The 16,236-nt window shown below is 37.2% G+C and overlaps 2 protein-coding genes across 2 annotated transcripts; both read left to right on the top strand.

Moving 5' to 3' along the window:
• Positions 1-117: 117 nt before the first annotated feature.
• On the top strand, positions 118-4,859 carry LOC105392540 (solute carrier family 46 member 3). The gene is made up of 7 exons (XM_011564180.3): positions 118-1,069; positions 1,854-1,998; positions 2,460-2,561; positions 2,954-3,091; positions 3,596-3,679; positions 3,794-3,950; positions 4,738-4,859. Exons 1-7 carry the CDS (start codon positions 257-259, stop codon positions 4,838-4,840), a joined length of 1,542 nt encoding a protein of 513 aa, XP_011562482.2. The 5' UTR covers positions 118-256; the 3' UTR covers positions 4,841-4,859.
• Positions 4,860-5,009: 150 nt separating this feature from the next.
• Positions 5,010-11,058, top strand: LOC105392534 (proton-coupled folate transporter). Its single transcript, XM_011564167.3, has 7 exons — positions 5,010-6,312; positions 6,502-6,655; positions 6,931-7,032; positions 7,378-7,515; positions 9,137-9,220; positions 9,887-10,043; positions 10,424-11,058. The coding sequence occupies exons 1-7, from the start codon at positions 5,461-5,463 to the stop codon at positions 10,518-10,520; spliced, it is 1,584 nt and encodes a 527-aa protein (XP_011562469.2). The 5' UTR covers positions 5,010-5,460; the 3' UTR covers positions 10,521-11,058.
• Positions 11,059-16,236: the final 5,178 nt, after the last annotated feature.

The raw sequence follows: 16,236 nt of genomic DNA, 5'->3' as shown, positions 1-16,236 counted from the left end.
TAATACCTATAAAACTGACACGAGCAATGTAATTACAAACCGTAGACTTACTATACACATACAATCTTTGGCTAAATAATTTAGCTTTATCTTAATACGCTCCGCTATCTTTAGTTTATTAACACCGCCTTATGGAATAAAATTCAAAGATAAGTTTATTTACCAATTTACAAATACTATCTGATCACTGTCTGATCATTAGTAAATAGCATTCGATTAAAACACCACGGCCAGTGTTGGTGTTAGAATATTTAAAATGGATAGTGATACTGTGAGTGCAGGAGTAAAGGAACACAATGAGGAAGTTACGGAGCGTGATCCTCTCAGAGGAAACAGTGATACAGATAAAAGAGACAAATCTAGGGGAACAATGTGTTCAGCTCTCAGAAACATTACAGTGGAACCGACAGTGTTATTGTTTATATTCTCCTCCATACTGACGATGCTGACGTCAATGAACTTGAGCCTGGAGAAGGCGTGTCGAGTGAACCTAAACTACACCGAGGATATTTGCAACAGGCTCAAAGTGCGGGACACTGTGGGCTTGGAGACTTACGAAGTAGACGTGCAGAAGCTGGCAGCTGTAGCCACATCCTGGAAGTCTGTGCTAACGTCGATCATACCATCCCTCGTGGCCATCTTCGTGGGCTCCTGGACAGACCGGACAGGCAAACGAATCCTATTCATGGTTTTGCCAATCATCGGGCAAATGTTAACTTGTGCCAGCAACATCGTTAATGCCATCTTCTTCTATCAACTTCGTCTGGAGGTGTTGGTGATATCTGAGGCCATCTTCGAAGGTATTTACGGGTCCTGGTGTCTTCTTTTATTGGTGGCCTACAGCTACATTACCGCAATAACCACGGAAAAGAACAGGACGTTTCGTATGGGAATAACCACGTTCTGTGTGTCCATCGGCTTCCCGCTGGGCATGGGTTTGAGTGGGCCGCTCATGAAGAAATTTGGATACATCGCCACATACGGCGTGGCTTTTGGTATCCAGTTTATAAATGTGGTGTATACCGCCATTGTGCTAAAAGACACAAAGAAAACCAGTGAACAGAAAAAGGTATGTTTCTTTTTTGTTAAAGTAGCTTATGTAATGCGAAATCTATTAAAAAGAGCAGGATCAGTTCTCAGACCTGCATATATATGTTTGTCAGTACATATCGAAACAATATTCCCTTCAGTTCCCATGGAAATCTCTCTGATCATTTATGAATGATCAGAGAGGGACACATAAAAAAACAGTTAGTATATAACATACTCGTACAATAGTTAACGTACATAATTGGCATGGATAGTATAATCACAGTACATACTTTATTTATTTTTACGAAACATAAGTTGTAAGTATTAGATTATAGGTATCTCTGTCTCACCGAAATAAAATAATAAATATTTTATCTAATCTTTATAAGGATTGACAAGGATCTCGTTGTATTTACGAAAATTGGATAAATCCTTTTAAAATTCGGTCGAGGTCATTGAGCCATATCTTAAATATTAAAAAAGATTATCCCTTATCTTCGACATTTTGCTTTTAAATTTTTCTTCTTCAATTTTATTGATGCCTGTGAGGGTGATGAAGCCGCCATTTATTTTAGCTTTGCTGTAGTTTATTTTTATCAGTGAGTGTTAACTCCTTATTATCTATCAGCTTAGGCAAGTATAGTTTCATTCAGTTATAAAAAAAGTTAAAACATAATAATATTATGTAAATATACAGGGTGTCATTTTCTTAGTGACGTTCCCGTTACCCCAGCTTTGTGTCCAAACCTATCTCTGATGGATCACATCAATGAAAATAACACTTATGGCCATATCACAGTTTCTTTGCACCTGTTTTTCAGCATGAGGGAAAGGGATTCAAGCATCTAGCGGGCCTGTTTTTTGACATGTCCAATGTGAGAGATACGTTCAAAGTGATCTACAAGGACAGTGCCCGGATCTGTCTGCTGTTGGCTGTGGTCAGCATTTGCTATGGGACTATGTACGGTAAGGAGAACTCGAAGCCGATTCTGTAGGCAGTTTAAATAATAATTAGCAATGATAATTTTAAATTTGACCATAATTTAACGTTTTGACACTATGTCAATATTTTTATACTATAAAATTCCACCCAGTATGATTATTAATTAATCATACCTATCATTGTGTGTGTGTGAATGGCTCAAAAGTAGGTAGAAGATCAATCACTCACCGCTACAGGTGTGCATTTATATTTCAATGACATAATAATTGATTAAATCTGTCTCCGGATTTGCTATCAATTACCATATCGATTATTGTAGAGACATGAATTTAAAAAAGAATACCCTCAGTGTAGATAAACTGCCACTGTATCTGTTTTTGTATCTGCAGGTGCAAAATTTAGTATCTCCTTTTGACCGCCAAATTATTAAAATAAAAGAGGGGTGTTGAAGATAATTAATATAAAACCTATTGTATAATTTTAGGTGAAACAGCAGTGTCATACTTGCTGACGAGATACCGGTACAACTGGGACGAAGTCATGTACGGATACTTCCAGGCCTACAACTTTGTAACCCACACTATTGGTCAGTATAGTAATATAAATGTATTAGTTATTAGGTATATACATGATCACTCGGCACATTATTATTTGTTTTTTACCAAACGTTAAACATAATTATTTAATCAAATTTAAATACATTTTGCTCTAACAGACTTTGACAAGCGACTAAATGCATCACACGGCATTTTCTTTCAATGTAAAGCATTATGCTATTGAAAAGTAGATTTTTTTAGAGAAACGCAATACATTATTTTTTAGGAATAATGGGTTAGGGCACTCTAGTTGGAAACTTCTGACAAATATCCACATTATTTCAATAACTTTTATTACGTTGCCAGATTATACTGTCAATACTAGCCGCTAGTCTTCCTGCCTTCACACCCTGTTTAACCGTGTCTACGTACATTGTTCCAGGGGTGCTATTCTCCATCACAGTGTTCAGTCGGCGCATGCAGCTGCCCGACGCGGCGCTCGGCATCATCTCCGCCACCAGCAAGGTCGCCAGCTCCTTCGTGTACGGGTTCGCGTTTACCTCGACGATATTCTTTATTGGTAAGATTTCATCATCATCCGTGTGTCGGGCTCGTCGTAACAATGAAATCGACTTACTTAGGGTGATTCAGTTTTTAGTTAGTAAAGCTTCCATCCGCCTTTTTTTCTACTTCGATGGATTGTATTTACATATTTAATACTATAAATGTACAAAAATATTACATAAATGTAATAGAGATGGACTTGCAACCTGTAGGTTGGCTGGTAGAAAATGCTTTTAGCATTACTCCTGTAGGAGCGACAAGAAAACCAGTAGAACCTATATTCTGACAATGACGACACTCTAGATCAGGTGGTATTAAACCTGCTTCTGGGCAGAGATAAAAATGAATTAAAAGTAAAACGTACGATTCCTCCTCATCAGCAATCACGTTGAAGAAAGCGGTAAACAAAATCTCAAGCTTTTATACAGGAACCTCATTTCTTTATTTTGATATACAAAAGTCAGGTTACTTTACCAACACCACAGGCGTAGGCATGAGTTTCCATTTATTAATGTTTCAGGTCCAGTGGTGGAAATACTAAATGGGACGATTTTGATAGCTGCTCGTTCAATGTTGTCCAAATTGGTGGAGCCAGATGATTTCGGTTAGTTCTTATGATTATATTAATATACTTTTATGTATACTATGTAATGGGCATTGGAGTTGAGGAGAGAATGCCAAAAGTTATTAAAATGTGTTGTCGCAATCTATTTTTCAGGAAAAGTGAACTCAATATTTTCTCTAACAGAAAATGCGATGCAACTAGTGTACATACCGTTATATACCAGAGTGTATACAGCTACCATGCAGTGGTTCCCTGGGTTCATGTTTCTCATGACCGGTGGTTTGATGGTGCCTATATTGATAGTCTTCATGTAAGTAATACTTCAGCTAGGATAGAATAACACTTTATTGAAGATCACTTGAGTCGAAGCGTCCGTAGTCGAGCGGGCCTCAGTGATCGTAACTGATCGCTGAGGTTAAGCAACAACTGACACGGTCAGCCATTGGATGGGTGACCATTTTCAAGTGGTGCTTTTCTGGACGCTTCCGTGCTTCGGACGGCACGTTAAGCCGTGGGTCCCGGTTGCTGCTTCGGCAGCAGTCGTTAAGCCTAGTCAGAGGCCTTCGGGCGGCTTGAAAACATCTGACAGTCGGGTTGCCCACTTACCCGACAACTCTCCCAGCACAAGCTTGCTTGTGTTGGGGTCCACCAACCCGCACTTGGCCAGCGTGGTGGACTAGGCCTAAACCCTTCCTTCATTGGAAGGAGACCTGTGCCCCAGCAGTGGGGACGTAATGGGTCGTGATGATGATGATGATGACTTGAGTTAAACAGTCAGATATACAGATACGTAGATACGTTAAACTTATAATAAAATATAAGTAGGTACAGACTTGGAACAATATACAATATATGCGACCTTATCGCTAAAAACGACCTGTTACAGGCAACCTTCCGTAAAAAGAAATCAAATATAACATAAATTAGAGGGCGGTGTATCTGTCTCTATATTGTTATGGAAAATATTACTGTATTCCTAGACGGTATAATACCTTCGTAGTTATCTTAGAGAATATTATTACTATACGTTGTTGCCGGAGTACCTTCAGGTGCCACACCTAGTGAAATGTTGGCTGATGATGATTGTTTATTTTCAGATGGTTACTATACGAACACCGCAAACAGGCGCGAAGACAACAGGATCCTAGGGAAATGTTAAATATAGATACTAATATAGTGAAACAAGTTGTACCTGAATAAATTATTTTACTTAAGCCTACATATTTATTTAAATTTATATTTTTTTAAAATTTTAACGGTTGTTTTAACTTTAATACTCACAAATGGAAGCTCACTTTGATATTATTATTACCGGGACTTAAATTATGTTCTGCTATACAATACACGTATAAAATATAAAACAACGCGAACTCGAGAGCACAACCCGGATTAAACTATCAAACCATTAAAAGCACTTTAAAATATTTTTTTAGTAGTATACTGTAAATAAGTAAGGAACCACTTTTGTATGTAGTTGACTCCATTATTAAAATTATAAAAGAGGAGAGGATAAAACGTAAATAAAGGATAATTTATAACGTTGTGTAATACAAACCGACAGCGCTATCAGTTATAGTTCAAACACGCATACCAAAGATATCTCAACCACTCATAGATATATATTAGAACAAAGCTAACCAAATACAACAGCAATATATATTCCTTTATAATTAAGTAAATACTTGATGCGCAGCTCAAATACACACAAAGAAGGAAATTTACAATCTACCTCAGTTACTACGTTTCGTTCTAGATCTAATGACACTTGTTGAAATGTGCGATAAAGTGCAATTAATTAGTTTTAATAAAAAGTTGTAAATATGGGTGATATTGAAGATAGTAATATTGGCAGTAAAGAAAAAGAACACAATGAAAACACAGAACTACAAGAGGAACTCGTTCCTCTCAAACCGAAGACACTAAACAATGCCACTGATGAAACTGTTAAACGGAAACTCACAATACGGGAACGCTTAAAACTAATCAAAGAAAACATAACAGTAGAGCCTATACTGATCTGCTATGTCATGCCAAGTGTGGTCGCGTCGTTGGCAACACAAAACCTAAACCTAGAGAAAGCGTGTCGCGTGAACCTCAACTACAACTCTACCGTCTGCGATGCGCTGACGATGAGAGAAACCAAGAACTACGGCTACGAAGAGGAGCAAGTCCAGAAACTGATAGCCGAAATGGGAGCATATAAAAACATCATCCAAACCATCATACCATGTTTCCTTATCCTCTTCGTAGGGGCGTGGAGTGACAAGACTGGCCGGCGGACTGCCTGCATTATGGTGCCTATAGTCGGAGAGTTCCTAACAGCAGTAGGGTTTATCGTCAATACTTACTACTTCGACTTACCAGTCGAGGTGTCTATATTAACTGAGGCGATATTTCCCGCGATCACTGGTGGATGGTTTACAAATTTCATAGGTATATTTAGTTACATAGGAGATGTAACGACAGCAGAAGAAAGGACATACAGGGTGGGGATAGTGAACCTGTGTTCAAACCTGGGCTACCCGGTGGGGAGTGCCCTGAGTGGCGTGTTGCTTTCCTGGCTTGGATACTATGGGGTGTTCACTATATCAGCCACCATGTATCTATTCAGTATGATTTATGGCTTCTGTTGTTTGAAAGACCCTAAAAGGAAAGTGTTGGAGAAAACAGATGTAAGTATATTATTATAAATACATAATTATAACATAACACCAATACAAACATGTAGCGATATTGAGTTAGGGACTGTATCCACTAGTGATAGAAAATTTAAAAGTATGTCATTTCAACAATCACACGTCCCGTTTCGTCGAGTCGTAATGCGTTTCAATAATGTGTTTCTGCCTTTATTTTTCTTTCAGGATAACTGCTTCATAGGTTTTCTGAAAGAGTTTTTTGACCTGAACCTCGTGAAGGAGACTTTCCAATGTGCATTCAAGGACGGTCCGGGGAACCGACGCCTCCGGGTCTGTCTACTGCTCATAGTCGTCTGTGTCGTCTTCGGACCTTTGCAAGGTGAGAACTGTTCTGAATATAGTTCTATGCGGTTCTATGCCATATTCAAATAATTGTAATATTACTTGTGAGCCACCTCTGACTACCCCTTCGGGGATTACAGTCGTGAGTGCATATTATATATGGTTCCGGTCGGCCTGTCACAGCACAGTTGCCAAAGAACCTCTATAATCGCCAAACTTCGAGTCATGGATTAGATAATTCCCATGCTTTACTTGACTTTCATTATTATTCTATCCGTCTAGCTTTACTAATATTTGTTTATATTGTTATAGGGGAATACATGATAATGTATTTGTTTACCAGATACAGATTCAACTGGAATGAAGTTCAATACAGTTTTTGGTGCACATACAGCGTGATCACAAACTTAATAGGTAAATATTTTACTTGCATAAATACATGGTAACACCAGGGTTCTTTAAAAAAAGAACTTATGTAATCATAAATGAATATGGCGTTATGAGGATCATAGAAAAAGAAGAAATGAAGCACATCTGGTAGATTTATTCTTTCAAACGAACTTGTTTTTTAGCCTTCAGAGATATATATGTCTATTATAACTCTATATATGACACCATTTTACACTACGAGACCCAATCAATGTGACAATTACAGAGGAATGTACAATACTATAGGCCTGGGCCAACCACTAAGTGTACATTTCAGTTTCATATATATTTTACTCAGGCCCTGCTAATCATAACTGGTAATTCTTCCAGGCACGGTGTTCTCAATAACTCTATTCAGCAAGTACATGAAGCTGGACGACACGATCCTCGGCATCATCTCCAACAGCAGCAAGATCGTCGCCTCCTTCGGGTATGCCTTCGCCAGGACCGACCTGGAGATCTACCTGGGTGAGTGTACGGCAGTAACTCAAGTTAAGTCTAGTCAGAGGTCTTCGAGCAGCTTAAAAACATCTGAAAGTGGGGTTGCCCACTTACCTGACAACTCTCTAGCTTGCTTGTGTTTGGATTCATCAACCAGCACGTGGCGGACTAGGCCTAAAACCATTTCTTCATTGGAAAGAGACCCGTGCTCCAGCAGTGGGGATGTGATGGATCGTGATAAGTGTACAATAAAGATCCGAGGATTTCTTTAGGGCCAGTTTTTTTATCCGTACTAACAAGAATGACAGAGCATATGCACTTTGTTGGTTTTTAACTAATGGTTGGCATTTTTGACTAGTGGTTGAGTTAACTATGGATCAAAAACTGGCCTTTAGTCCATATCGGCAAGCGTAAGTGGAGTAAGTAGTAGAGGTACGAAAGATCGTCCCCGAATGACTTATCAATCAGCGAATGATGTTATAGTGCACTCGCGACCAATGAAACGTGAAAGTTTCAAAATACCAACACCGAACAGCCTCATTTTAATGTTTTAAGATTCCCTCTAAAATATCAATAAATATTAATTCTAACTGGAATCATTACTCGCAACTCTCGTAAATGTAAAATAATCATGAGTGTGCTTAGAAAGATGAAACATTGCGGATAACAACAGAATACTTACCTGAGTATACTATAGGAAAACAATTAACGTAAAACATCGTATCATTTTCCGTGGCACATAATTATCGAATTTTCCCATCTTTTTTCCTTAAGATAGCTTTTCTGTCTGCCTCTTATCATTATCACTATAAGAGTCAATACTTTGAGTAATAAACCCTTGTGAGACCAACAATTAAACGTTATCTTTCTTTGTACTAGAAATATAATCTAAACATTTATATGCTACTTGTATAACCCAGCCAAAGTTAAAAATACCTGTAAGATAAGAAATAGCTCTATTTTAAACGTCTGAATTAAATTATACAAAACTTTCCACCTTGTAAACAATAACAATCGTCACCCACGTCGTTGTTAGGTACTTATTATGTTAGTTACGTGTAGTAGTATCATAATCTTACAATATTATATTTATTGTGAAACTAGCTAATCCCGCGAGCTCCGCCTCGACTATAAAAAAATCCGTGGGAATCCCGCGATGAAAAGTAGCTTATGTGTTAATCCAGGGTGTAAGCTAACTCCATACCAAATTACTTAAAATCGGTTCAGCTGTTTTGCGAAGAAGTAAAACATAACATACGAGTACACACTCACAAACTTTCGCCTTTATAATATTAGTAGGATTTCTACAAATATAAATACAAAAAAGGTAGCTCACACGTTTTAATTTTTAGTTTCCTCGTATCTGTAATGAAAAGCACAGTATTTAGGTATCTCGAAAGAAGCCTTTAGGCCAATTGTACTATTAAAATGTCTTTCACCATAGCAGCACTATCCGGTATCCGTGAGTGGTTTAAAAGCTTGCTATCGTTGAATTCCTATGAGCAACTGTTAATATGCCAAGCTCATATAAAAAATCTAGTTATAAATTCAATAAGTAAATTATAATTTCATATTGTGTTGATTTATCTTGTTAGATAATATTATAAGTTGTAAATAAACTGAAGCATAACATTTTCCCTATTTTCAGCACCCCTACTGGAAATATTAAACGGCACATCGTTTATTGCAATGCGGTCAATCGCCACCAAATTGGTCACTGGGGAGGATCTCGGTAAGTCTATCTCTCCCTTTCTCACTCAGAGTGTTTATATGCATTGTCTCTTTTAACTATGGTTGAAATATACCGGATAGTGTCCGATTTCTGTAGCCGGTACTAGAGATTCGGTAAGTGAAGATTTAGCTCAATTAAAGATGAGGTCTTACTGGGCCGCAACTCTGATAAATTATAGGTATAGACGTCAATAGCATGGCAATTTGGATTAAAACACGAGGAAAGGACACATTTTCCTACCGAATAATTGTAAAATATAGTGCGACAAACTTATCTGTTCCAGTGACAGTTAACTATATAAATTGGTCCATATCTCATTATTTACTCATAAATAATACCTATATATTGATATAGATTAGATAGGTTTATTAAAACCGCAAGGGTAAATTACCATTACGGGAAATCTTAACATCTTAAAGAATTAAGAAATATTAGACATTTACGTGAGCTCTCACCGGAACAGATAAGTTTGTGGCACTGTAACTATATTTTTATGCCTACATCCAATTCACTGGTATATTTAGCCGACTTCGGGCTCTAGTCATGGGCGGCTAAGGATTCAATATTCAAATGTATCGTTACTCTTTTAAGTAACTTCATATTTTCAATCAGGCCCCCTCTGACTGAGTATTTATGATATAACATTTCCCTAACTTTACTCCCCAGGTAAGGTGAACTCGCTATTCGGCCTGGCCGAAGCGATGATGCCGCTGGTGTACGGTCCGCTGTACACTCGCGTCTACATGGCGACGCTCACCACGCTGCCCGGCGCCGTGTTCCTGCTAGGCGCTGCCTTGACTGTACCTTCCATATTTATATTTGGGTAAGTTCCAGTTGTTCACCAACCCGCACTACTGTGGCGGACTAGGCCTAAAACCCTTCCTTCATTGGAAGGAGACCCGTGCCCCAGCAGTGGGGACGTGATGGATTGTGATGATCCAGTTTCTGGATTGACAGGGACTATTGGATGTGATGGATTCTGGATGAAGCATTTTTGCTAGATTAGGTCTAGGGTGTAAGTGGCAGTGTGGCAGTATTAAATGCAAATTTGCCAAAAGAGGATTAATCAAAGCATCATTATATCTAGTATAATAAATCCACCAAAAGATTACTATAGTCACGCACCATGACGATAGCATGGTAAAAAGATGTTAATGTTGTTTTTAGATACAAACCGTATTAACTCACGTTTTTATTTTTCAGTTGGCTGTACTTTGAACACAAAAAAGATAAAATAAGAAATGCAACTGTGATCACAAATGAGGGAGATGAAGTGAAAAAAATAGATAAAATGGTGTGAAAACTTTATATTTAAGTTAAAATAGTATTACTTACCTAATTATAAGTGTATAAATATAAGTTTATTTTAATGATAGGATTGAATTAATTTTATTACAATAAAACTGAAACAAACCTATACCAAGGTTTTGAAATCATGTCCCTTAAAAACACCTTTGACTTTAAAGTCGTACATCGATCATAGCATTACGCCAAATAATTATGAAATTTCAGCACGCAAAACTTGAAGCACTTACCTAATGTGTGTGCACAAATACGGGGCTCAAAAATTCATTATCGGGGCGCACTCATTAGTTTTGACGAGTCAGTAGCTTTCAGCTCTATAATAGCACTTCGTCATCATCGTATTAACTCCACAAACCGACACAAAAGACCAGCATTATTCACCCGCGATCGTTAATTATTTTCAAAACAGCCTTTAAAATTTCAAAATCTCATTAAGATACTTCTGCGGATGATAGAAGAGTGGATGTGTTATTTAAGAGCGTTTAATTTTGATTGGTTATTTAAAACCCGGGATTGAACCCGGGTGAGGGTGTTTTGGATCTGACGCGCTCATTATATTATGTGTACCTAGTAGGTACCCTGTATACCAAAATGGTATAGGTACCAATTGGTATATACATAGCTTAGCAATATGGTACATAGTTTATGGTGACAGGTGAGTTTAGAGAAATATATGAATAGAAGACTAAATTCACAGATAATATATAAATTATCTCAAAGAAAAACCGTAAAAAAGGTGACAACAAGGTATAATTCTTAACACTAGCCCAACTTTAGGTGCCCCCATACTTCAGTTTCAACTTTTGAGTGTCGTCCAAAAAGAGAATCAGTTTTATGCTTTACGTGTGTGTGTGGACTGTAGCCGATTCGTTTTCAGCTGTCAGTGAAAACCACCATTTCATGTCAATTCAAAACGGGAAAAACGTCGTATTTCATATTTCCACTCCGACATGAAGTATCGCATCGCATGACAATTCAATTCAATTAGGAATACGAGGACTCGTGTTGTTGTGTGTGTGAGTGTGCTTGAGTGTGTGAAGTGAGTAGTTCTATTCAACTACAAACAAGAACTACTCACATTAGGTTTTTTTTGTACCCTGTACGACCTGTACCTAATCCTGTTATCGTATGAATCAGGGAATCATTAAGGATAGTAGTTTAATTTTGTGTTTTTCATAAAAAATGATTTTTCAAAATAAGTACCTACTTGTATTTTTATGATATTTTTAATTTATTCGATAGTCTATGTTTCCTTGATAGCTCCTAGGAGGCATACTGGTACAAAATGTGATTCTTGTCAATTCATTAGCGTTATGAAAAGGGGTAACTTCTGAAATGACAGCTTGCTGACATTATTCTCGTGTAAAACTGTGATTAATAACGCCGCTTTTACACCGAAATAAAATAACGCTATATTACTTAGGTGTTCAGTTTTCACTACCATCGTATTTCATCAATCATCAGTTCATAATTCTCATAATATTGTTACAACAGTTAAAAAGTTTCTTGCTTTTCTGACATTTCCCGAAACAAATATTAATTTAAGTGACATTTTTTTTTTGACTACCCTTAAATAATAAAAGTACACCTACCTGAAACAAGTGCCAAAAATAACAGGCTCGTGTCATATTTATTGAGTACGTTAATAATAATTATTATAATTGAAACATTCTCAAGTTCCAAGAGTCAGAGTTGTGTTCCGTTACATAACACAATTAGCACAGTGCTTGCCGCCGCTGTAAGAAATGTCCGCATCAATTACGGAACTTTCCAGAACGTTAGCCACACTCTCGGGTGTAGCTAATTTATTCCAACACTACCCTATCATCTTCAATACCCGCCTTCCTTTGTCGTGAGTTACAACTTCACGTCACGTGACGTCACGCCTACAGACTTAGACGCCTTACCTGCACTTTCTTTTGCCTATGTTGGTCGTAAAGCTGGCCTTTTCCGAGTGACGTGAAATTTTCCTACGTTTGTGAAAATAAACACGAGAATTGCTAAATGATCATTAATTTACGTAGGCTATGCCTCGGTACTAATAATAAAGGCTATTTTTGTAAATGTTATTTTAATCTTTAAAAGCTCTTAGAATTTTGTGTTACTTCAGAATTAAGTCAAATTGTGAAAACTTATTGTAAAGATTTTAATCACTCAACAGCTATTATTTTTCCTTCTCTGTCGCTAAGCAATATTGAACACGAGCTATCAAGCAATAACACCAGTATTAATTTCAGAAATATTATTCTGTGTACACATAGAGGTAAGTACCTACTTACTTAATGGTTTAACTTTTATTATGAAATTTGGAAAACGCGTATACATATGCTGTAACGCCACCCCGCTACGGCGCTGCTGCAAGTCTTCACAGATTTGACGCCCAGAGGCGTAAGATCGGCTCCAGTGAAATATGAACGAACAATTTGTAACTGTCAGTCAATCCGGCGAGTGACTGACAGGATCGCGTAATCGACACTCGCACGCGGAGAGTCTGCCCCTAATTTGCAACACTTCTGCAGATACGCCAGGTAAGATTGTTGAACTTAGGATGAACATAATAATGAATAGAAAGGGATAAACACCATTTAAAATTCTATAAGTATATATTCCTTATTCGTTAGTAAGTAGATATTAGTTTTTGAATTTTCTGATGGCAATGAAGAATCAACAGCAAAATCTCCTTGATTGACTTTAACCGTGAACTCGACGAAGAAATTTCATACAGCAGGATCATGAATAATGTGGTTAAGAATAGAAATAAAACATAAACAAAACACAGTCCTTACATTTTCAGATGGAAAACTTGATGAACGACGAAACAGTGTAAGTGAAAAGCGATGTTTTGCACAGTTTGATTTCCCTAAATCTAAATAATGGCTGTGTCATAACGAATTATATATGCGAACGAGTGTTTTGTGGCTCGTCGAATTAATGCGAACCACTTCTAAACTCACTCTACTTCCACACGATAGGGATGCGCGACATTATAGGTTATCGATAAATTCATTGATCAAAAAAATATTGGTTATACAGAATGTTGCAAACGTCTTATAGCTCATTCGACCAACAAAGCTCCTATGGAGAAGCCGATATTTTTTTCGTTAATCTTTCAAAACTGCAGAACAACACTGATTCAGATTGAGCCTCTAAGTCACCCCATTTCGGTTTAACTAAACCACTTTTGCAACATCCTGTAGGCACAATTTTTGCACCTTTTTATGACAGAAAGATCTAAATTAGTTGGTATTATTGTAAATTTATTTCAATGAATAAGATTCAATGAATAATGAATAAGATTCATTTTACAATTAACTTTCGGAATGTGTATTTGGTTTCGATTCAGGTGCGCTTACTCTGCCTGGGATGTGAACACACAGCCATTTAATTTCCGGCTTACAAAATAACAAAAAGCAAACTGTTTCAAGGTAAATACTGTTTGAATTGAACCATTAAGTTCAATAAAACAACGGATTGTTTTGTTTAACGCAGTGCTCAACTGCTCATTCCTCAGAAACATATTTCATATTTTCTGTTGAACTATACGTTTCTGCGCCTGAACTCATACGTTATGATGACGTTGAGTTACGAGTATGAGTATGAGTGATAATTATGATATAAAGATACAGAAAATTGCTATTGCCAAAGGTTCCATTCGAGAGAGCCAGGTGCAGGTACGTACACCCCACAGAGAATAGAATAGATTGCTATTGTATACTGTGTGTAATGTATACAATACTTAGGCACTTTCTTCTTTATCTATATTTGCCTAGGAGCAGTGGGGTGATCTAATTAAAATCTTTCCCGAAGGGAAACGAAGGAAGTTGATGTATCTATGCAAGTATAACGCATAAAAACTACTTATTATTTTTGTCTTGTTTTGTGTCGTTGTTATTTGTGTAAAACAGTCTATACATTTTAAATGTTTTTACGATACAGCTTTCATTTCCCATCTCTTAACATCGTCGCCAAAAATACCGGAGCGTGTGTACATACGCCGCGCATTATAATTAGACTGCTCGATGCCGACTGACTCTGTCGCCGTATTACATTTGATTATCCTCACACCAAGCTCGAGTTTAAATTGGAGGTCTGGGAGCATTTATGCGTGGCAAACTCACAACCCCGCTAATTCATTTCAAAGCTATCTGTGAAACTTTTCTTATAATTTTTATGAATATTTCTGTTGTTTGTTTATATAAAATTATTTTCTGTCAATGTAGAGAAGTGTTTTTCAACCTGTGGGTCGCGGGGTCGCGACGTATAAAAATGGTTTAGGAAAAGAAACACGTACTTATATTTTTTTAAAGTGGGTTTTCCTGATTCATCTAGCTTTTCCGTGGTACAAAATGTTCAGTACCATATTTCCCATTTGATTTATTCACATAAATTATAATTTGGTCAAAAGACACAATGAAATCACAAAAAAACATTATTAGGTACTTAGGTACTTATTACCACGTAAGATTTTCTGAAAATAAATAACCGCCGCCGCCGCCGCCAATACTAAAATAAAATATTCTAGTTTTCTACGAAATCATATAGGTAAACAAGTAGGCAAAGCAAACGAAAATAGTTCATGAAATATAAAATGACAAACAACATTTTATGCCCAAAAACATTCCACAAATACGTCTGTTGTTAATTTAATTACGTACCTAATTAGTTTATTTTACGAATTCGTATAAACAAACTCAAACAGCCACTCTGTATCGCAAAACTCCGAAAACAGCGATCTTTAATTTTAAAAACCCGCCCACCACTCCGCAAGCCTTTTCCTTTATTCAGCAGGCATATTAATTAGTCCACTTAATCCCAACTTAGTCTCAAGTTGCGACGTTACATTTGATTATACACAGTCGGAGTTGAACCGAGTTTACATTTTATGCGTCAGTGCACGTTCACCCTCCCCCCGCCTCCACCCCCGACCTACCCTTAATTCATTTGGACTAGACATCGCAGTTGAAATGTTAAGTTGCTTTTCAGCGAGGCTGTGGTTTTTTGTTTCGGACTTAAATCTTTGCGTTTTATCTTTTCGGGCTGATTTTTAAGGGCGCTTCAGGGACATAGCAGGCTGTAGTTTCTGATTAAGCCGACTTGTGTTGAATTGACAAATGTTTGTGTCTGTACTTTGGCATACTTTTACAAAACATTCAACCATTGCTATTGCCCATGTTGTCGTTGATATTTTAAATTACATATGATTAGGTTAGATGTTCACCCTATCCTGAGAGTCCTGTTTATCCCTAACTAAGTCGACTGCAAACAGTTTGCCCAGTGGGAACGTAGCAGTGATACACGAAACACACTAAAATAAAATACAATATCTAAAGTAAGAAATCCTTTTGGGTCGGTTTTTCATATTGTAAATATTTATTATGAAAGGGTTGTTTCATATTTAATGAAAAAGCTCAGTCCATATACCATATGTTTCTGGGAAATCTATGACACAGCTGTTGTACTAACATAAAGAAAAGTTACATACCTACCTAATAATATAATGTCTACTCATGTAAATTATAGAAGTGTGTGTAAACTAATGCGTTACAAACAGAATAATACAGGGTGTTCGGCACATAGAACCAAACATTTTTGACCGTTCAACACATCAGCTAGCTTCACTCACTGTCTCGCGATCACACGATGGTATTGCTAGCAGTACCGTGGGTCTGAGATGGTATCTGTGTAGATCCGTACGTCAACTCAGTAATTAG

The sequence above is a fragment of the Plutella xylostella genome, chromosome 22, assembly GCF_932276165.1.
Source record: "Plutella xylostella chromosome 22, ilPluXylo3.1, whole genome shotgun sequence".
NCBI lineage: Eukaryota > Metazoa > Arthropoda > Insecta > Lepidoptera > Plutellidae > Plutella > Plutella xylostella.
Note: the sequence above shows the minus strand (reverse complement) of the source record. Positions and strands in the feature narration are given on the sequence as shown.